The sequence below is a fragment of the Thalassophryne amazonica genome, chromosome 7 (assembly GCF_902500255.1).
Source record: "Thalassophryne amazonica chromosome 7, fThaAma1.1, whole genome shotgun sequence".
In the NCBI taxonomy this organism is placed as follows: Eukaryota; Metazoa; Chordata; class Actinopteri; order Batrachoidiformes; family Batrachoididae; genus Thalassophryne; species Thalassophryne amazonica.
Window position 1 is genome coordinate 117,473,800 of NC_047109.1, and position 23,472 is coordinate 117,497,271.

The window sequence follows — 23,472 nt, forward strand, 5'->3', positions numbered from 1 at the left end:
TTAGCTAATTGGTGTGTGTCCTCTGGCTTCATGGATAGATAAAGCTGGGTATCATCTGCGTAACAATGAAAATTTAAGCAATACCGTCTAATAATACTGCCTAAGGGAAGCATGTATAAAGTGAATAAAATTGGTCCTAGCACAGAACCTTGTGGAACTCCATAATTAACTTTAGTCTGTGAAGAAGATTCCCCATTTACATGAACAAATTGTAATCTATTAGACAAATATGATTCAAACCACCGCAGCGCAGTGCCTTTAATACCTATGGCATGCTCTAATCTCTGTAATAAAATTTTATGGTCACAGTATCAAAAGCAGCACTGAGGTCTAACAGAACAAGCACAGAGATGAGTCCACTGTCCTGAGGCCATAAGAAGATCATTTGTAACCTTCACTAATGCTGTTTCTGTACTATGATGAATTCTAAAACCTGACTGAAACTCTTCAATAGACCATTCCTCTGCAGATGATCAGTTAGCTGTTTTACAACTACCCTTTCAAGAATTTTTGAGAGAAAAGGAAGGTTGGAGATTGGCCTATAATTAGCTAAGATAGCTGGGTCAAGTGATGGCTTTTTAAGTAATGGTTTAATTACTGCCACCTTAAAAGCCTGTGGTACATAGCCAACTAACAAAGATAGATTGATCATATTTAGATCGAAGCATTAAATAATGGTAGGGCTTCCTTGAGCAGCCTGGTAGGAATGGGGTCTAATAAACATGTTGATGGTTTGGATGAAGTAACTAATGAAAATAACTCAGACAGAACAATCGGAGAGAAAGAGTCTAACCAAATACCGGCATCACTGAAAGCAGCCAAAGATAACGATACGTCTTTGGGATGGTTATGAGTAATTTTTTCTCTAATAGTTAAAATTTTGTTAGCAAAGAAAGTCATGAAGTCATTACTAGTTAAAGTTAATGGAATACTCAGCTCAATAGAGCTCTGACTCTTTGTCAGCCTGGCTACAGTGCTGAAAAGAAACCTGGGGTTGTTCTTATTTTCTTCAATTAGTGATGAGTAGAAAGATGTCCTAGCTTTACGGAGGGCTTTTTTATAGAGCAACAGACTCTTTTTCCAGGCTAAGTGAAGATCTTCTAAATTAGTGAGACGCCATTTTCCTCTCCAACTTACGGGTTATCTGCTTTAAGCTAGCGAGTTTGTGAGTTATACCACGGAGTCAGGCACTTCTGATTTAAAGCTCTCTTTTTCAGAGGAGCTACAGCATCCAAAGTTGTCTTCAATGAGGATGTAAAACTATTGACGAGATACTCTATCTCACTTACAGAGTTTAGGTAGCTACTCTGCACTGTGTTGGTATATGGCATTAGAGAACATAAAGAAGGAATCATATCCTTAAACCTAGTTACAGCGCTTTCTGAAAGACTTCTAGTGTAATGAAACTTATTCCCCACTGCTGGGTAGTCCATCAGAGTAAATGTAAATGTTATTAAGAAATGATCAGACAGAAGGGAGTTTTCAGGGAATACTGTTAAGTCTTCTATTTCCATACCATAAGTCAGAACAAGATCTAAGATATGATTAAAGTGGTGGGTGGACTCATTTACTTTTTGAGCAAAGCCAATAGAGTCTAATAATAGATTAAATGCAGTGTTGAGGCTGTCATTCTCAGCATCTGTGTGGATGTTAAAATCGCCCACTATAATTATCTTATCTGAGCTAAGCACTAAGTCAGACAAAAGGTCTGAAAATTCACAGAGAAACTCACAGTAACGACCAGGTGGACGATAGATAATAACAAATAAAACTGGTTTTTGGGACTTCCAATTTGGATGGACAAGACTAAGAGTCAAGCTTTCAAATGAATTAAAGCTCTGTCTGGGTTTTGATTAATTAATAAGCTGGAATGGAAGATTGCTGCTAATCCTCCGCCCCGGCCCGTGCTACGAGCATTCTGACAGTTAGTGTGACTCGGGGGTGTTGACTCATTTAAACTAACATATTCATCCTGCTGTAACCAGGTTTCTGTAAGGCAGAATAAATCAATATGTTGATCAATTATTATATCATTTACCAACAGGGACTTAGAAGAGAGAGACCTAATGTTTAATAGACCACATTTAACTGTTTAGTCTGTGGTGCAGTTGAAGGTGCTATATTTTTTTCTTTTGGAATTTTTATGCTTAAATAGATTTTTGCTGGTTATTGGTAGTCTGGGAGCAGGCACCGTCTCTACGGGGATGGGGTAATGAGGGTATGCAGGGGGAGAGAAGCTGCAGAGAGGTGTGTAAGACTACAACTCTGCTTCCTGGTCCCAACCCTGGATAGTCACGGTTTGGAGGATTTAAGAAAATTGGCCAGATTTCTAGAAATGAGAGCTGCTCCATCCAAAGTGGGATGGATGCCGTCTCTCCTAACAAGACCAGGTTTTCCCCAGAAGCTTTGCCAATTATCTATGAAGCCCACCTCATTTTTTGGACACCACTCAGACAGCCAGCAATTCAAGGAGAACATGCGGCTAAACATGTCACTCCCGGTCCTGATTGGGGAGGGGCCCAGAGAAAACTACAGAGTCCGACATTGTTTTTGCAAAGTTACACACCGATTTAATGTTAATTTTAGTGACCTCCGATTGGCGTAACCGGGTGTCATTACTGCCGACGTGAATTACAATCTTACCAAATTTACGCTAGCCTTAGCCAGCAGTTTCAAATTTCCTTCAATGTCGCCTGCTCTGGCCCCCGGAAGACAATTGACTATGGTTGCTGGTGTCGCTAACTTCACATTTCGCAAAACAGAGTCGCCAATAACCAGAGTTGATCCTCGGCGGGGTGTGTCGTCGAGTGGGGAAAAACGGTTAGAGATGTGAACGGGTTGGCGGTGTACACGGGGCTTCCTGTTTAGGACTACGCTTCCTCCTCACAGTCACCCAGTCAGCCTGCTTTCCCGGCTGCTCGGGATCTGCCAGGGGGTAACTAACGGCGGCTAAGCTACGTTGGTCCGCACCGTAACTAGGTTTAAGGATATGATTCCTTCTTTATGTTCTCTAATGCCATATACCACACAGTGCAGAGTAGCTACCTAAACTCTGTAAGTGGGATAGAGTATCTCGTCAATAGTTTTTACATCCTCATTGAAGACAACTTTGGATGCTGTAGCTCCTCTGTAAAAGAGAGCTTTAAATCAGAAGTGCCTGACTCCGTGGTATAACTCACAAACTCGCAGCTTAAAGCAGATAACCCGTAAGTTGGAGAGGAAATGGCGTCTCACTAATTTAGAAGATCTTCACTTAGCCTGGAAAAAGAGTCTGTTGCTCTATAAAAAGCCCTCCGTAAAGCTAGGGACATCTTACTACTCATCACTACTTGAAGAAAATAAGAACAACCCAGGTTTCTTTTCAGCACTGTAGCCAGTCAGAGCTCTATTGAGCCGAGTAATTCCTTTAACTTTAACTAGTAATGACTTCATGACTTTCTTTGCTAAGAAAATTTTAACTATTAGAGAAAAAAATTACTCTAACCATCCAAAGACGTATCATTATCTTTGGCTGCTTTTCAGTGATGCCGGTATTTGGTTAGACTCTTTCTCTCCGATTGTTCTGTCTGAGTTATTTCATTAGTTACACTTCATCCAAACCCATCAACATGTCTATTAGACCCCATTCCTACCAGGCTGCTCAAGGAAGCCCTACCATTATTTAATGCTCGATCTTAAATATGATCAATCTATCTTTATTAGTTGGCTATGTACCACAGGCTTTTAAGGTGGCAGTAATTAAACCATTACTTAAAAAGCCATCACTTGACCCAGCTATCTTAGCTAATTATAGACCAATCTCCAACCTTCCTTTTTCTCTCAAAAATTCTTGAAAGGGTAGTTGTAAAACAGCTAATGATCATCTGCAGAGGAATGGTCTATTTGAAGAGTTTCAGTCAGGTTTTAGAATTCATCATAGTACAGAAACAGCATTAGTGAAGGTTACAAATGATCTTCTTATGGCCTCAGACAGTGGACTCATCTCTGTGCTTGTTCTGTTAGACCTCAGTGCTGCTTTTGATACTGTTGACCATAAATTTTATTACAGAGATTAGAGCATGCCATAGGTATTAAAGGCACTGCACTGCGGTGGTTTGAATCATCTTTATCTAATAGATTACAATTTGTTCATGTAAATGGGGAATCTTCTTCACAGACTAAGGTTAATTATGGAGTTCCACAAGGTTCTGTGCTAGGACCAATTTTATTCACTTTATACATGCTTCCCTTAGGCAGTATTATTAGACGGCATTGCTTAAATTTTCATTGTTACGCAGATGATACCCAGCTTTATCTATCCATGAAGCCAGAGGACACACACCAATTAGCTAAACTGCAGGATTGTCTTACAGACATAAAGACATGGATGACCTCTAATTTCCTGCTTTTAAACTCAGATAAAACTGAAGTTATTGTACTTGGCCCCACAAATCTTAGAAACATGGTGTCTAACCAGATCCTTACTCTGGATGGCATTACCCTGACCTCTAGTAATACTGTCAGAAATCTTGGAGTCATTTTTGATCAGGATATGTCATTCAAAGCACATATTAAACAAATATGTAGGACTGCTTTTTGCATTTACGCAATATCTCTAAAATTAGAAAGGTCTTGTCTCAGAGTGATGCTGAAAAACTAATTTATGCATTTATTTCCTCTAGGCTGGACTATTGTAATTCATTATTATCAGGTTGTCCTAAAAGTTCCCTGAAAAGCCTTCAGTTAATTCAAATGCTGCAGCTAGAGTACTAACGGGGACTAGAAGGAGAGAGCATATCTCACCCATATTGGCCTCTCTTCATTGGCTTCCTGTTAATTCTAGAATAGAATTTAAAATTCTTCTTCTTACTTATAAGGTTTTGAATAATCAGGTCCCATCTTATCTTAGGGACCTCATAGTACCATATCACCCCAATAGAGCGCTTCGCTCTCAGACTGCAGGCTTACTTGTAGTTCCTAGGGTTTGTAAGAGTAGAATGGGAGGCAGAGCCTTCAGCTTTCAGGCTCCTCTCCTGTGGAACCAGCTCCCAATTCAGATCAGGGAGACAGACACCCTCTCTACTTTTAAGATTAGGCTTAAAACTTTCCTTTTTGCTAAAGCTTATAGTTAGGGCTGGATCAGGTGACCCTGAACCATCCCTTAGTTATACTGCTATAGACTTAGACTGCTGTGGGTTCCCATGATGCACTGAGTGTTTCTTTCTCTTTTTGCTCTGTATGCACCACTCTGCATTTAATCATTAGTGATTGATCTCTGCTCCCCTCTACAGCATGTCTTTTTCCTGGTTCTCTCCATCAGCCACAACCAGTCCCAGCAGAAGACTGCACCTCCCTGAGCCTGGTTCTGCTGGAGGTTTCTTCCTGTTAAAAGGGAGTTTTTCCTTCCCACTGTCGCCAAGTGCTTGCTCACAGGGGGTCGTTTTGACCGTTGGGGTTTTTACGTAATTATTGTATGGCCTTGCCTTACAATATAAGGCGCCTTGGGGCAACTGTTTGTTGTGATTTGGCGCTATATAAATAAAATTGATTGATTGATTGATTGGTGCTTGACAGGTTGACAATGAGATCAGACAGGAATCCCCATGAAATATGTTTGCAGATGACACTGTGATTAGGGCTGCCCCAAATGATTATTTTGATAGACTAGACTGTTTTATTATATTTTTCCTTGACTTCTCCTTGCCAGGCAAGATCCTGTCATGCCGTTCCTGGAGTTCGACCAGCAGTGGAGCTGACATAGCGAGTCCAGCTTACGTCATGCATCAGCAGACACACCGCTGCTAGGCCTTCACCTTCCACAGCCTTCCTGCCTCCACCTCTCATCCTGTCCCACAAACGTGTGCTGTTCTTGCACCTTCTTCTGATGTAAAAGCTGTCTGACACAAAACTAAAAAGTCCCATTGGGTTTTTGTTATCAAGTCCTGGACTCTGACACATAGATACAGTTCGTCCCATAGAATTCAGCAAGTTACATGTACCACACCTGAGCTGTCCATCAGGATAAACCCACAACCCATCATCTCCATCATCATGTCAAGTCGAAGGAAGGCATCCACACCCTGTATGATTCGACCAGAGCAGACTATGGTGGAGCTAGATGATGATACAGAGGAGTCACATGACATGGAGGTATGTCACATTAATTTAACACCACCTATAGTAGCCCATAGTGTTTATTTTTTGAAGCTCTTCTGATCAAAGATTATCATTGGAGCTTTTGACATTACTGAATCCGTCATCTATCTGTCTGGGGGAGGTGATGGTCTAGTGGTTAAGCGTTGGGCTTGAGACCAGAGGATCCGTGGTTCAAATCCCAGTCTGACCGGAAAATCACTCAGGGCTCTTGGGCAAGGTCCTTAATCCAACAGTTGCTCCCGATGTGTAGTGGGCACCTTGCGTGGCAGCAGCCTCGCATCGGGGTGAATGTGAGGCATTATTGTAAAGTGCTTTGAGGGTCTGATGCAGATTGAAAAGTGGTATATAAATTCAGTCCATTTTCCATTTAACTTCAACTTAAAGTTTGATTACGCTGAATTTTTGACAATGTCTACTCGCCCCATAGGGCGACAAACTAGTAGATCTGTAGTAGATCTGTACTAGTAGATCCACAGTTTCTGTATGAAATGGAAACTTTTTCAGATTGGGCCAAAAATTGCAAAATTCTGCTTCTGTTGTTTTTTTTTTTTCCTTGAACAGTCAGAATATTTAATAAAGAAAATGGACCTATGGGGTGACAAATTAATGGAACTTGAATTTTTGTTTTTCTTAAACGACATTGTAGAAACTCTAAAATTCAGTTGCAGTACAGTAATTATGATTTCACCCACAATACCTGCAATTGTGAGTGGTACAGATACTTGTATAGATATGCTGTTTAAAGGATGGAGATTTATTGTTTTAAGAAAGTTCTAAGTCTCTAAATCATCCCATTGACTCTAGAACTTGGACTCTTGGGCTTGGCCTTAAGATGGACTTTGCACTTTTTACTATATGTTTATAACTCTTAGAATGGTCTGAGCTGTGGGTCACCCCCCTGAGTCTGCTCTGCATGAGGTATCTTCCTCAAAAACATCAGAGTGAGGATTGTTCTTACCACTATCACTGTGTTCTTGCTCGGGGGGTTGGTAAGGTTGGACCTTCCCCATGTGAAGCGCCTTGGGCAGCTTAGTTGCGATTTGGCATAAAATTTAAATTGAATTGAATAGAGTTCTAATTCTTTGTCTTGGTGGAGCATTCTGCCCATCCTTAACGCATTATTTATACCAGAAATGCATTTGGTTTCAAGGATTGTTTAATTTCATTGGTGTTGAAATTGACGACTAAATTTATGGTATCGTGACACAACCCTATTCTGTAGCCTTAGGGGGCATTGTCGCTGCCCAATCTGGGCACAGCTCCTGTTCACATACTTCAAACTCGTGTAACTCTGGTGACTGATGGGACTGTCTGTTGTTGTATGTCGTCTGAACAGTCATATTTCAGGCTTCTAAGTAGCAATCTGTTTGATTTTGATTAAATGACACAATGATCCTCTCAAAGGATCATTCCCCTTGGCTTCCCACTGTAGCCAAGTGCTTGCTCACAGGGGGTCGTTTTGACCGTTGGGGTTTTACATAATTATTGTATGGCCTTGCCTTACAATATAAAGCGCCTTGGGGCAACTGTTTGTTGTCATTTGGCGCTATATAAAAAAAATTGATTGATTGATTGAAAGGTATTTTGGGCAGGTGGTGAGCAGCTTATCTTTCCATTTAAAGCGACAGGCAAAGAAATGGGTCTTTTTAGACTTGAACATGGCTTTTTAATATGATTCATCATTGCAGTGTCTGAGGTATTTTTGGCTACAGGCTTTGCCATCGGTTTCTCAAACACCTGGTGACCTATATTGGGTTGCTGAAAAGGTGTATCATACAAGCTCTTAAATTGTTCATGGAAAGTGGAATAATTTTACACCTGTACTTTGGACAGTCGTATTAAAAAATGCATACCTGATTGTTCACAGCTTGTAATTTAATGTTTTTCTGTGTATATTATGCTGTACTTTTTTTTTTTTCTTGGTTATTATTTCCCAGTGCTGGTTTGTCTCATTGATGACACAACTTATGAACTTTTCTCCTAACTTTCTGCCAGAAAACTGTGGAGAACCATATAGAGGAGGAAGCCATGGAGATGAATCTCTCAACAGAGACCAACCCCTGTGTGGACTTGGAAGTAACGAACAAGGCATCTGATTCTCCCGCAGCCCCGGACAAGACAGAGCCGCCAGACCTTTCCGAGCCACCGCGTAAACTGCAGGGGGGCTACGAGTGCAAATATTGCCCCTTCTCAACACAGAACCTGAACACGTTCAAAGAACACGTGGACTCAAACCACCCGAACGTCATCCTCAACCCTCTGTATCTGTGCGCCGTCTGTAACTTCAACACCAAGAAGTTTGATACCCTGACAGAGCACAACGAGGGGGCTCACCCCGGGGAGAGTAACTTTAAGTTCAAACGCATCAAACTGAACAATCAGACCATCTTAGAGCAGACCATAGAGGGCTGCAGCAATAACGCCGTGATTTACAGTACCTCCAGCGGCGTTTCCGGTAAAACGGACGAAACTGAAACTCTGCCGCATGGCAAATCCACAGCAGTTAAGATTGGTAAACCAAAAGTAATGGCATCAGATCATAAGTGGACGGATGCTCAGGTGGGTAAGCTGACCACCGATTTGGTGACCAAGTCAATCACAGCGGTCAGCGTTAACGGGACAGTCATCATCCCTGAGTCGACGCTCCTGAAAGCAGACAGTCTTTCTCATATCATGCCTTCCCTACAGCGACCTCTAAACTATACCCAGGTAGGACACCTTGGTGGAAGGATTCAAGTTATTCTTGCACATGAATTCTTGCACACGACCAGAGCTAGATGCAGCTGTTCCAGCATGTTGTCAACGTTTAAGATTTACATGGAAAAACTGAGAAAATTGCTTATTTTTGTTTGTTGAAGTATTGCCCGTGGTAAATGTCATGCATTCTTGTGGAGGAGGAGTTGAGCATTCAGTTCCTTTTGCTGACTCTATCATTCCAGGTACCGAAGATCGCTGTTCCCCTCAATACGACCAAATACAACCCCTCACTGGACGACAACCTGACGCTCATCTCTTCCTTCAACAAATTTCCTTACCCGACACAAGCAGAGCTTTCGTGGCTCACTGCAGCATCCAAACATCCAGAGGAGCAAATCAAAGTCTGGTTTACCACACAGAGGCTCAAACAGGGCATCAGCTGGTCACCCGAGGAGGTAAGAACAACAGCTGTGACGTGTCCTCCTCTTTGAGAGGGGTGTTTAGGTTTCCACAGATGTTTAAATGGCACAGTGTGTATTTGAAAGGTTAAATCTGCTCAGTTTCAGCTACTGATGAATGTCCTTTATTGTTTGGGTTTATGGAGGTGACTAAACAGACATGGCTCTTGTGGTAGGCATTTTCAATCACTTTGTGGGCAGGTGTTATGGACACCTTTTTACATATGTTGTTTTAGTTGTGATTTACTTACATTCGAGCTTGTATTTTGACCCCAACCCGGAAGTGGAGTTCCTTGACTGGCCACTTGAGGCAGGCTCCAAACTTTTGACCTTGCTGGGATGATAACAGAATTTGCCAGCATTGTATCAATTTTGATGAAATTGAAAAGCATTAATTTTGACCTTTGACCCCAGTGAGCATAATCTTTGCCAAAACAATCCCATTAAGGGCAAGTCTTTATCTTTAATGAAAAACAACATATAAAATGAGAAAACACTTGGTTACCCTATAATATCTCCAGTGCTGATTCCTCGTAAGATATAAAACTATTCTTTCCTCACAATCACACACCGTCTGATGACCATAAATCAGGGACAGTTTGAGTCATTATTGTCATGTATCTATGTAAACACACATTCACACATGTATACCATTTATTGCTTTACAGGTTTTACAGTGAGGAAAATAAGTATTTGAACACCCTGCGGTTTTGTAAGTTCTCCCACTTAGAGATCATGGAGGGGTCTGAAATTTCATCTTAGGTGCATGTCCACTGTGAGAGACATAATCTAAAAAAGAAAAAAAAAAAAATCTGGAAATCACAATGTATGTTTTTTTTTTTTGTATGTTACTGCTGCAAATAAGTATTTGACCCCCTACCAACCAGCAAGAATTCTGTCTCACACAGACCTCTTAATTTTTCTTTAAGAAGCCCTCTTATTCTGCACTCTTTACCTGTGTTAATTGCACCTGTTTGAACTTTTTACCTGTATAAAAGACACCTGTTCACATACTCAATCAGCCACATTCCAACCTGTCCACCATAGCCAAGACCAAAGAGCTGTCTAAGGACACCAGGGACAAAACTGTAGACCTGCACAAGGCTGGGATGGACTACAGGACAACAGGCAAGCAGCTTGGTAGAAGACAACAACTGTTATGATTATTTATTATAAAGTGGAAGAAACACAAGATGACTGTCAATCTCCCTCGGTCTGGGATTCCATGCAAGATCTCACTTTGTGGGGTAAGGATGATTCTGAGAAAGCTCAGAACTACACAGGAGGACCTGGTCAGTGACCTGAAGAGAGCTGGGACCACAGTCACAAAGATTACATTAGTAACACATGATGCTGTCATGGTTTAAAATCCTGCAGGGCAGCAAGGTCCCCCTGCTCAAGCCAGCACATGTCCAGGCCCGTTTGAAGTTCACCAGTGACCATCTGGATGATCCAGAGGAGGCATGGGAGAAGGTCATGTGGTTAGATGAGACCAGAATAGAGCTTTTTGGAATCAACTCCACTTACCATGTTTAGAGGATGAGAACAACCCCAAGAAAACCATCCCAACTATGAAGCATGGGGGTGGAAACATCATACTCTGGGGGTGCTCTTCTGCAAAGGGGACAGGACAACTGCACTGTATTGAAGGGAGGATGGATGGGGTCATGTATTGCGATATTTTGGCAAACAACCTCCTTCCCTCAGTAAGAGAATTGAAGATGGGTCATGGCTGGGTCTTCCAGCATGACAATGACCCCAAACACACAGCCAGGGCAACTAAGGAGGGGCTCCATAAGAAGCATGTCAGGGTCCTGGAGTGGCCTGGCCAGTCTCCAGACCTGAACTCAATAGAAAATCTTTGGAGGGATCTGAAACTCCAAACCTGAAAGATCTAGAGAAGATCTGTGTGGAGGAGTGGACCAAAATCCCTGCTGCAGTGTGTGCAAACCTGGTGAAAAACTACCTCTGTAATTGCAAACAAAGGCTACTGTACCAAATACTAACACTGATTTTCACAGGTGCTGATTGCTGAGGTGCTGATGAAAATCCAAATCCGAGGCCCTGGTTCTCGACCGGAGGTGCAAAGGTGCTTTGCCCTCTTCAGGTCGGTGGAGTGTCCTTGCCTCAAGTGGAGGAGTTCAAGTATCTCGGGGTCTTGTTCACGAGTGAGGGACAGATGGAGCGTGAGATCGATAGACGGATCGGTGCAGCATCTGCAGTGATGCAGTCGCTGTATCGGACCGTCGTGGTGAAGAGAGAGCTGAGTAGGGGGGCAAAGCTCTCGATTTACCGATCGATCTATGTTCCGATCCTCACCTATGGTCATGAGGTTTGGCTCATGACCGAAAGTACGAGATTGCGAGTACAAGCGGCCAAGATGAGTTTCCTCCGCAGGGTGGCTGGGCGCTCCCTTAGAGATAGGGTGAGGAGCTCGGAGTTGAGCCGCTGCTCCTCCATGTCGAAAGGAGTCAGTTGAGGTGGCTCGGGCATCTTTTCCGGATGCACCCTGGACGCCTCGCTGGAGAGGTGTTCCGGGCACGTCCCATTGGGAGGAGGCCCCGGGGAAGACCCAGGACACGCTGGAGGGACTACATCTCTCGGTTGGCTTTGGAACACCTTGGGGTTCTTCCGGAGGAGGTGTGTGTGGATCGGGAGGTCTGGGCGGCTTTGCTTGAGCTGCTGCCCCCGCGACCCGACTCCGGATAAAGCAGAAGAAAATGGATGGATGGATGGATTTTCACAGGTGATCAAATACTTATTTGCAGCAGTAACACAAATAAATTATTTTAAAAAAATCATACATTGTGATTTCTGGATTTTTTTTTTTTTTTTGATTTTTTTTTTAAGATTGTCTCTCACAGTGGACATGCACCTAAGATGAAAATTTCAGACCCCTCCATGATTTCTAAGTGGGAGAACTTGCAAAATTGCAGGGTGTTAAAATACTTATTTTCCTCATCTGTGTGTGTGTGTTTTGTAACCACAAATATTTTAATTTCTGCCATTGTGTTTTTCTTATCATGTCTTCTTGCTAATTATAACAATAATAATAATGGCCTGGATTTATAGGGTGCCTTATTATTGCTGAGATACCCAAAGCGCTTACAAGTTGCATTATTATTCATTCACTCGCACATTAGTGGTGGTAAACTACTAGTGTATCCACAGCTGCCCTGGAACAGACTGATGGAAACCTGGCTGACATTCTGCACCTACGGCCCCTCAGACCAGCACCACCTCAGACCAGTTATAAATAACGAAAACGTTCAGTTCTGGGGCCAGCCTTCATGCACACAGACAATTTGGTGAACTTGGCCAAAACACTTCAGGGGGAGTATTTCAATTTATTTAATTTATATAGCACCAAATCACAACTAAGTTGCCTCAAGGTGCTTCACACAAGTAAGTTCCAACCCTTACCAACCCCCACAGCAGGCACACAGGCGACAGTGGTAAGAACAAACTCCCTCTGATTTGAGGAAGAAACCTCAAGCAGACCAGACTCTGCTTGTGCCATGCTACCGACACAATTTACAAAACAAATATACAGGAAATGTTGCAGGTGCACAGGACGGGAGGGTTACAGAACCAGACACCATATCCATCTCTGGATGGAGCTGCACCTCAAACAGAGAATAAACAGAATCAGGCATCAGAAAGACAACAAATACAGTATAATTTGTCAGCATTTAGCAACAAGAAAAACAGAAGAAATACTGTGATCGCTGGCCACTATCCCTAAGCTTCACTAAAAGACCCAGAATTTAGATAGAGCATGCTGTGGCCTCAACTTTGTTTAATAATAAAGTGAATTTAAAAGCATAGTAAGTTACTATGCCAGTATGCTAGCCATACGAAAGGGAAAATAAGTGCGTCTTAAGTCTGGACTTGAAAGTCTCTACAGAATCTGACTGTTTTATTGATCCAGGGAGATCATTCCACAGAACAGGGGCACGATAAGAGAAAGCTCTGTGACCCACAGATTTTTTTTTTTATTCACCCTAGGGACACAAAGTAGTCCTGCACCCTGAGAACGCAGAGCCCGGGGCGGTACGCAGGGTTTAATTAGGTCAGCTAGGTAGGGAGGTGCCAGTCTGTGAACAGTTTAATAGGTTAGTAACAGAACCTTAAAATCTGATCTCCCAGGGACAGGAAGCCAGTGCAGAGATCCCAAAATGGGTGTAATGTGGTCAAAGCTTCTGCTTCCTGTCAATAGAGAGAGAGTAGAAATCAAACATTTCATAAATTATAGCATGAATACACACATTTGCCAAAATGTAGCAACATTCAATTATCATTTAAAGTTACTTGGGGGGAAAAAAGGAATTCAAATGAATATGTTGGTGTTACTGAAATTGGTAGCATCTAGATTCAGATTTAGATCGAGATTTTACATTATTCAAAACAAGTGCCATAAAAAGCTGTTCAGACCTTTTCAAGCAATCCTGCTAACTACCAGAAAACTAGACCAGCACTTGTTTAAACATGACTCTATATATTTGTCCGATCAGTATTCTTCGAAAAAATAAATGAACGCATAAAATATTTGAATAAGAAAAAGCATAACTCCCATAAATAAAGTAATAATAACAGCTGTATCTTTTTTTTCAATGCAACATGATTATTACATGCAAATAATAGAATATTACATACTGTGTTTTCTTAAGTATGTCACTTGGGGTTTTCCTTTGTACTTGTTTAGGACGTCCTGTGACTTACACTCTGGTGCGACTTTTATTCCAAAAAAAAAAATGCATTCATTATTAACCATTTATAGAGGCCTTTCCCAAGAATCAAATGGTAAATGGGCTGCATTAATATAGCGCTTTTCCATCTGCATCTGACGCTCAAAGCACTTTACACATCAATGCCTCACATTCACCCCGATGTGAGGCTGCTGCCTTGCAACTAGGGGATTAAGGACCTTGCCCAAGGGCCTTCAGTGATTTCCGGTCAGGCTGGGATTTGGACCAAGTCCCAATGCTTTAACTGCTGGACCATCACCTCCCCCAATCAAAGCACTCAACAACATAAATTCCAGTAGTAAAAGAGTAAGTATCAGTGTTAAAAATGCATGACAACAACGCACAAAAATCCCATTTTAAAGAGCTGATAATACAGAAAAAAAGGTGCATTTTGTGATCCGTAACATACGGTAAATTTTCACATATAAGGTGTTTTTTTTTTTTTTTTTTTTTTTTTTTTTTTACAGGTGGAGGAAGCCAGAAAGAAAATGTTTAACGGTACAATCTCCTCTGTGCCACAAACTTTCACCGTGGTAAAGCCTCAGCCCAACTCCCAGTCGTCCAACAAGTCGTCTCCAGCCACGGCGGCGTCCAAAGCTGCAGCTTCAGTCCTGCAGTCATTACCCTGTCAGCTCCTCGGACAGACCAGCCTGGTGCTCACTCCTGTTGCTGATGGCTCTGTCACTTGTGCGCCATTGACGTTCGCTTTGGCGAATCAGGTAGAAAATGCAAAATCATAGACATACTTCAGATACACGGGATGTGACTTGACCTGAGTGTTTTGAGGTGATTCTCTGGAAGGTACTAAAGTTTGTCTCTCTAATGGTGACTCCAGGTCGTGCCCTCGCTCAAACGGCCGCTGGCGTCTCCAATAATTGCTGCAGAGACTAAACGACCCTCAATCATTCAGACCATCCCGACATCTGTGGCCAGCTCCAAACTGGTATCATCCAAAGTTCTGAGCTTCACCGTTGACCCAAATAAGACAGCTGAGCAGTTAGCCGTACTGAGGAGCAGCTACACACAGTGTCCGTTCCCTGAGGAAGATGAGGTAAGAATAAGTGAGTCAAATGTTTATTTTTCTTGCCCTGCCATTTTGCTCAGAAAAAGTAGATGATTTTTATAGATTGTGATAGTTTCTTCTTGTGCTGTGGTAGATCTACAGGCTGATAGAGACCACCGGGCTGTCCAGAGGCGAGATAAAGAAGTGGTTCAGTGAACAAAGACTCCTTAACCTCAAAGGTATTTGGTGTGATCCATGTTCCACGCTGCATCAGAAGCTCAAAGTGCTTTACAATGACATTTGCTTGGAGGTCGGTATTGGTACTGGAACTTGTGCGTTGCCATGTTCTGTGTGTTTGATTGAGCAGGTGATGTTTTTTTTTTTTTTTATCACTCCTGTTTGCTTTTGGTGTGTTTTACACCAGATGCCTAACTCAAGTCCAGATGTACTGTGAGTACGGGGTGTGGGTGGGTTTGAGCCCTCGACCTTCATGCTGTGCTAAGCCAATGAAACCTTGACAAAACTCGCACAAGAAAATGCTGGCAAGGATTTTATTTGGGTACAGTGCATAAATAGAAGTGCACTTGGAAAGCGTCCCAGAGCTTTATATGGTAACGGGTTAAAATTTTGATAAAGAACCTTTGAACAAATTTTTGTGTAAATGTGTTTATAAACGAACTACTGTGTTTCACAATGTAGAGCTGTTAGCTGCCAATATGTAGACCTGGGTTCAAATCCCACTCATGCTGTCTGTCTGTGTCCTTGGACAAGATACGATCTGCATTGTCCCAGTCCACCCAGCTGTAAATGGGTACCAGTCTCGGCTGGGGAAGTGATTGGTGTCCCGCCCAACAGGAGTCAGACTGAATAATACAACCCCTGGCAAAAATTATGGAATCACCGGCCTCGGAGGATGTTCATTCAGTTGTTTAATTTTGTAGAAAAAAAGCAGATCACAGACATGACACAAAACTAAAGTCATTTCAAATGGCAACTTTCTGGCTTTAAGAAACACTATAAGAAATAAGGAAAAAAAAAATTGTGGCAGTCAGTAACGGTTACTTTTTTAGACCAAGCAGAGGGAAAAAAATATGGACTCACTCAATTCTGAGGAATAAATTATGGAATCATGAAAAACAAAAGAACGCTCCAACACATCACTGGTATTTTGTTGCACCACCTCTGGCTTTTATAACAGCTTGCAGTCTCTGAGGCATGGACTTAATGAGTGACAAACAGTACTCATCAATCTGGCTCCAACATTCTCTGATTGCTGTTGCCAGATCAGCTTTGCAGGTTGGAGCCTTGTCATGGACCATTTTCTTCAACTTCCACCAAAGATTTTCAACTGGATTAAGATCCAGACTATTTGCAGGCCATGACATTGACCCTAGGAATGTTTTCACAGTTTTTGCTCTATGGCAAGATGCGTTATCTTGAAAAATGATTTCATCATCCCCAAACATCCTTTCAATTGATGGGATAAGAAAAGTGTCCAAAATATCAACGTAAACTTGTGCATTTATTGATGATGTAATGACAGCCATCTCCCCAGTGCCTTTACCTGACATGGAGCCCCATATCATCAATGACTGTGGAAATTGACATGTTCTCTTCAGGCAGTCATCTTTATAAATCTCATTGGAACGGCACCAAACAAAAGTTCCAGCATCATCACCTTGCCCAATGCAGATTCGAGATTCATCACTGAATATGACTTTCATCCAGTCATCCACAGTCCATGATTGCTTTTCCTTAGCCCATTGTAACCTTGTTTTTTTCTGTTTAGGTGTTAATGATGGCTTTCGTTTAGCTTTTCTGTATGTAAATCCCATTTCCTTTAGGCAGTTTCTTACAGTTCAGTGACAGACGTTGACCCCAGTTTCCTCCCATTCGTTCCTCATTTGTTTTGTTGTGCATTTTCGATTTTTGAGACATATTGCTTTAAGTTTTCTGTCTTGACGCTTTGATGTCTTCCTTGGTCTACCAGTATGTTTGCCTTTAACAACCTTCCCATGTTGTTTGTATTTGGTCCAGAGTTTAGACACAGCTGACCTGTGAACAACCAACATCTTTTGCAACACTGCGTGATGATTTACCCTCTTTTAAGAGTTTGATAATCCTCTCCTTTGTTTCAATTGACATCTCTCGTGTTGGAGCCATGAGTCATGTCAGTCCACTTGGTGCAGCAGCTCTCCAAGGTGTGATCACTCCTTTTTAGATGCAGACTCACGAGCAGATCTGATTTGACGCAGGTGTTAAGTTTTGGGGATGAAAATTTACAGGGTGATTCCATAATTTATTCCTCAGAATTGAGTGAGTCCATATTTTTTTCCCTCTGCTTGGTCTAAAAAAGTAACCGTTACTGACTGCCACAATTATTATTGTAGCAGCCTTCAGGAAGAACCCGCTACCCCCCCCCCCCCCCTTCCATCCTCAACAACACTGTACTTACTGTGGACATTTTCTGGTTCCTGGGATCCACCATCTCCTGGGATCTAAAGTGGGCCTCCCACATAGACTCCATGAGGAAAAAGGCACAGCAGAGGATGTGCTTCCTCAGACAGCTCAGGAAGTTCAACCTACCCCAGGAACAGCTCATCATCTTCTACACATCCATCATCCAGTCTGTCCTGTGCATCCCCATCTCTGTTTGGTTTCCCTCTGCCTCCAAACATGACAGGCACAGACTTCAACCATCTGTCAGGACTGCAGAAAAAAATCATTAGAGCCAGTCTGCCCTCCATTCAAGACTTACAGCGGTCCAGGATCAGGAAACGAGCTGGTAACATCTTTGTAGACCCTTTTACCCCTGTAAAATACTGTTGGAACTGTACAAAAGCAATAGAAAAAAATCATTCAAAATGTGTTCGTGATGACCATTCTTTTGCCGTGAAACCTGTTCTGCACCTATGAATGTAGTCAGTTTTATTTATATAGCGCCAAATCACAACAAACAGTTGCCCCAAGATGCTTTATATTATAAGGCAAAAGCCATACAATAATTACAGAAAAACCCCAATGGTCAAAACTACCCCCTGTGAACAAGCACTTGGCGACAGTGGGAAGGAAATACTCCCTTTTAACAGGAAGAAACCTCCAGCAGAACCAGGCTCAGGGAGGGGCAGTCTTCTGCTGGGACTGGTTGGGGCTGAGGGGAGAGAATCAGGAAAAAGACATTGTTGTTCAGGGTCACCTGATCCAGCCCTAAGTATAAGCTTTAGCAAAAAGGAAAGTTTTAAGCCTAATCTTAAAAGTAGAGTGGGTGTCTGTCTCCCTGATCCGAATTGGGAGCTGGTTCCACAGGAGAGGAGCCTGAAAGCTGAAGGCGCTGCCTCCCATTCTACTCTTAAAAACCCTAGGAACTACAAGTAAGCGCTCTATTGGGGTGATATGGTGCTATGAGGTCCCTAAGATAAGATGGAACCTGATTATTCAAAACCTTATAAGTAAGAAGAAGAATTTTAAATTCTACTGTAGAATTAACAGGAAGCCAATGAAGAGAGGCCAATATGGGTGAAATATGCTCTCTCCTTCTAGTCCCTGTTAGTACTCTAGCTGCAGCATTTTGAATTAACTGAAGGCTTTTCAGGGAACTTTTAGGACAACCTGATAATAATGAATTACAATAGTCCAGCCTAGAGGAAATAAATGCATGAATTAGTTTTTCAGCATCACTCTGAGACAAGACCTTTCTAATTTTAGAGATATTGCGCAAATGCAAAAAAGCAGTCCTACATATTTGCTTAATATGCGCATTGAAGGACATATCCTGATCAAAAATGACTCCAGATTTCTCACAGTATTACTAGAGGTCAGGGTAATGCCATCCAGAGTAAGGATCTGGTTAGACACCATGTTTCTAAGATTTGTGGGGCCAAGTACAATATCTTCAGTTTTATCTGAATTTAAAAGCAGGAAATTAGAGGTCATCCATGTCTATGTCTGTAAGACATTCCTGCAGTTTAACTAATTGGTGTGTGTCCTCTGGCTTCATGGATAGATAAAGCTGGGTATCATCTGCGTAACAATGAAAATTTAAGCAATGCTGTCTAATAATACTGCCTAAGGGAGGCATGTATAAAGTGAATAAAATTGGTCCTAGCACAGAACCTTGTGGAACTCCATAATTAACCTTAGTCTGTGAAGAAGATTCCCCATTTACATGAACAAATTGTAATCTATTAGATAAATATGATTCAAACCACCGCAGCGCAGTGCCTTTAATACCTATGGCATGCTCTAATCTCTGTAATAAAATTTTATGGTCAACAGTATCAAAAGCAGCACTGAGGTCTAACAGAACAAGCACAGAGATGAGTCCACTGTCTGAGGCCATAAGAAGATCATTTGTAACCTTCACTAATGCTGTTTCTGTACTATGATAAATTCTAAAACCTGACTGAAACTCTTCAAATAGACCATTCCTCTGCAGATGATCAGTTAGCTGTTTTACAACTACCCTTTCAAGAATTTTTGAGAGAAAAGGAAGTCATGTACAACACAGATGCAGACCAGGTATAGTTTGTGCTTTATGGATTTACATAGACGCAAATCTATTTTGTACAGCACTCAAATGTACTCAAATTATGTGATTTAAGATGTTACAAAATGAACCATGCAGTTCTAGGTCAATTTAGTTAGTTCATTTAGTTAGTTTAGGGGAGGTGATGGTCTAGTGATTAAGCATTGGGCTTGAGACCAGAGAATCCTCGGTTCAAATCCCAGCCTGACCGGAAAATCACTAAGGGCCCTTGGGCAAGGTCCTTAATCCCTTATTTGCTCCCAGTGTGTAGTGAGCGCCTTGTATGGCAGCACCCTGACATTGGGGTGAATGTGAGGCATTATTGTAAAGCGCTTTGAGCGTCTGATGCAGATGGAAAAGCGCTATATAAGTGCAGTCCATTTAGTTGAAAAGCTGTCCCCATAAAAACACTGTTGGTTTTGTATTTAAATAAAGTGCAGGTCAGTCTTTATACAATATGGAAAAGTGCTATATAAATGCAGTCCATTTACCATTCCATATGACGGCTGCTTTAGAAAGCAGCAGAGATAGAGTCTTGTGTAGTGGTAGAAGAGAACACACACGACACACCTTTGTCTCAGCTGTCTTACATTAAAACCTGTAGGAAGAGAAGGCACAGCAGACTATAAAGGTGCGATGGAAATGGACATGGTCAACAACTAGCTTATTACAGCCTGGGAACATATAGTTGTATGTAAAAGTTTGGGCACCCCTGATAATTTTCATGATTTTCCTTTATAAATCATTGGTTGTCTGGATCAGAAATTTCAGTTAAATATCATATAGCAGATGAACACACTGATATTTGATAAGTGAAATGAAGTTTCTAGTATTTACAGAAAGTGTGCAATAATTATTTAAACAAAATTAGGCAGGTGCATAAATTTGGGCACCCTTGTCATTTTATTGATTTGAATACATTTGGCACTAATTATCAGAACACAAAATTGGTTTGGTAAGCTCATTGACCCTTGACCTCCCTACACAGTTGAATCCAGTCATGAGAAAGGGTATTTAAGGTGGTCATTTGCAAATGTTTCCCCTCTTTGCATCTCTTCTAATGAGTGGCAACATGGGAGCCTCTAAACAACTCTCAAATAACCTGAAAACAAAGATTGTTCAACATCATGGTTTAAGGGAAGGATACAAAAAGCTATCTCAGAGATTTCAGCTGTCAGTTTCCACTGTGAGGAACGTAGTGAGAAAATGAAAGACAACAGGCACAGTACTAGTTAAGGCCCGAAGTGGCAGACCAAGAACCATCTCAGATAAGCTAAAGTGAAGGATGGTGAGAACAGTCATAGTCAACCCACAGACCTGCTCTGAAGACCTACAACATTATCTTGCTGCATATAGTGTCTCTGTGCATCGTTCAACTATACAGTGCACTGTGCACAAAGAGATGCTGGATGATGCTGTATTGCAGAGGAAGCCTTTTCTGCGTACACACCACAAACAGTTGCTTGAGGTATGCTAAAGCACATTTGGACAAGCCGACTTCATTTTGGAATAAGGTGCTGTGGACTGATGAAACTAAAATTGAGTTTGGACATAACAAGGGGCGGTATGCATGGTAGAAAAAGAACACAGCATTCCAAGAAAAACACTTGCTACCTACAGTAAAATCTGGATGTGGCTCCATCATGCTGTGTGGCCAGTGCAGGTACTGGGAATCTTGTTTAAGTTGAGGGTCACATGGATTCCAGTCAATATCAGCAGATTCTTGAGAACAGTGTTCATGAATCAGTGACAAAGTTGAAGTTGTGCCAGGGCTGGATCTTTCAGCAAGGCAACACTAAACACTGCTCAAAATCTGCTAAGGCATTCATGCAGAGGAACAAGTACAATGTTCTGGAATGGCCATCTCAGTCCCCAAACCTGAATATTATTGAAAATCTGTGATGTGATTTTAAGCGGGCTGTCCATGCTCGGAAACCAACAAACCTGAGATGTTTTGTAAAGAAGAATGGTCCAAAATACCTTCAACCAGAATCCAGACTCTCATTGGAAGCTATAGGAAGTGTTTAGAGGCTGTTATTTCTGCAAAAGGAGGATCTACTAAATATTGATGTATTTTTTTTCTGTTGGGGTGCCCAAATTTATGCACCTGCCTAATTTTGTTTAAAGAATTATTGCACACTTTCTGTAAATCATATAAACTTCATTTGACTTCTCATATATCTCTGTGTTTGCCTGCTATATGATATATTTAACTGAAATTGCTGATCCAAACAACCAATGATTTATAAAGGAAAATTATGGAAAAATCATCAGGGGGCCCCAAACTTATACATACGTACGTGTGTGTGTGTGTGTGTGTGTGTGTGTGTGTGTGTGTATATATAACCAGATAAAATGCCATTTTACAAGGGTGACCTGGCCGAGAAAGGCAGCAGCACACATCATAATGGACAGGCTAACATCATCAAGAGAACGTTAATAACAAATAATCATCTTGGTCACTGTGAGTTGTAAGGATGTGTGTGTGTTGGGGGGGGCGGTGGGAATTTGAATTTAAAGACACAGGCAGTGTGCAAAAGAATTCCATTCGGGATCTCTTAAAACAGAGCAGAAGGTGTGTTCAGGGAAGTTCAGTTTGGAGGACATTACAATAAAAAAAAAAAAACTGAAAGCTTTCTTTCCCATTTCACTGCGGACATGAGGTACACGGAAACATAACATGCCTTTTGAACGCAGAGCGTAACGGCTTTCCGATCTCTGAAGTAAACTGGATAAATAGGTCAGAACCAGTCTAATAAGTCTTGTATACCAGCGTCATCCAATGTGTATATCACCTTACAGTCAAAGAGGGCATGCCAGCTTAGGTAGAGAACTCGCAGTGGTGTGTGAGGCGGCGACATAATGAATTTCAAAGCACAGTGACACAATGGGGTCAGGGACTGTAGACAACTGGTTGAAGCGCACATATATACGACATTGTAGTCCAGTAAGGGCAGGAAGGTAGCAGTTATCAGGAGCATCCGGGCAGTTAAGGAGAATCATGACTTATTTCTATAAAGGAAGCCGAGCTTCACCCTTAATTTGGAGATAAAGTGTTTAAGATGGATTTTAAAGGAAGTGTGTGTGTATATGTATATGTGTGTATATATATGTATATATGTGTATATGTGTATATATGTGTGTGTATGTATGTATATATATATATATATATATCAATCAATCAATCAATTTTTTTATATAGCGCCAAATCACAACAAACAGTTGCCCCAAGGCGCTTTATATTGTAATGCAAGGCCATACAGTAATTATGTAAAACCCCAATGGTCAAAACGACCCCCTGTGAGCAAGCACTTGGCTACAGTGGGAAGGAAAAACTCCCTTTTAACAGGAAGAAACCTCCAGCAGAACCAGGCTCAGGGAGGGGCAGTCTTCTGCTGGGACTGGTTGGGGCTGAGGGAGAGAACCGGGAAAAAGACATGCTGTGGAGGGGAGCAGAGATCGATCACTAATGATTAAATGCAGAGTGGTGCATACAGAGCAAAAAGAGAAAGAAACAGTGCATCATGGGAACCCCCCAGCAGTCTACGTCTATAGCAGCATAACTAAGGGATGGTTCAGGGTCACCTGATCCAGCCCTAACTATAAGCTTTAGCAAAAAGGAAAGTTTTAAGCCTAATCTTAAAAGTAGAGAGGGTGTCTGTCTCCCTGATCTGAATTGGGAGCTGGTTCCACAGGAGAGGAGCCTGAAAGCTGAAGGCTCTGCCTCCCATTCTACTCTTACAAACCCTAGGAACTACAAGTAAGCCTGCAGTCTGAGAGCGAAGCGCTCTATTGGGGTGATATGGTACTACGAGGTCCCTAAGATAAGATGGGACCTGATTATTCAAAACCTTATAAGTAAGAAGAAGAATTTTAAATTCTATTCTAGAATTAACAGGAAGCCAA

General features: G+C 41.8%; 1 protein-coding gene across 4 annotated transcripts in view; it reads left to right on the forward strand.

The window, feature by feature from the left end:
* The window catches only part of zhx2a (zinc fingers and homeoboxes 2a), a 138,854-nt gene that overhangs the window by 91,657 nt on the left and 23,725 nt on the right, over positions 1 to 23,472 (forward strand). For all 4 annotated transcript variants that reach the window (XR_004561967.1, XM_034175402.1, XM_034175404.1 and 1 more), the window contains exons 2-7: positions 5,687 to 6,129; positions 8,131 to 8,844; positions 9,075 to 9,287; positions 14,506 to 14,757; positions 14,874 to 15,089; positions 15,196 to 15,280. Coding sequence is in view for 3 of the 4 variants with exons in the window: in XM_034175402.1 (XP_034031293.1) it covers positions 6,031 to 6,129; positions 8,131 to 8,844; positions 9,075 to 9,287; positions 14,506 to 14,757; positions 14,874 to 15,089; positions 15,196 to 15,280 (1,579 nt within the window). In the remaining variant the exon portion in view is untranslated. The remainder of the gene's footprint in view (positions 1 to 5,686; positions 6,130 to 8,130; positions 8,845 to 9,074; positions 9,288 to 14,505; positions 14,758 to 14,873; positions 15,090 to 15,195; positions 15,281 to 23,472) is intronic.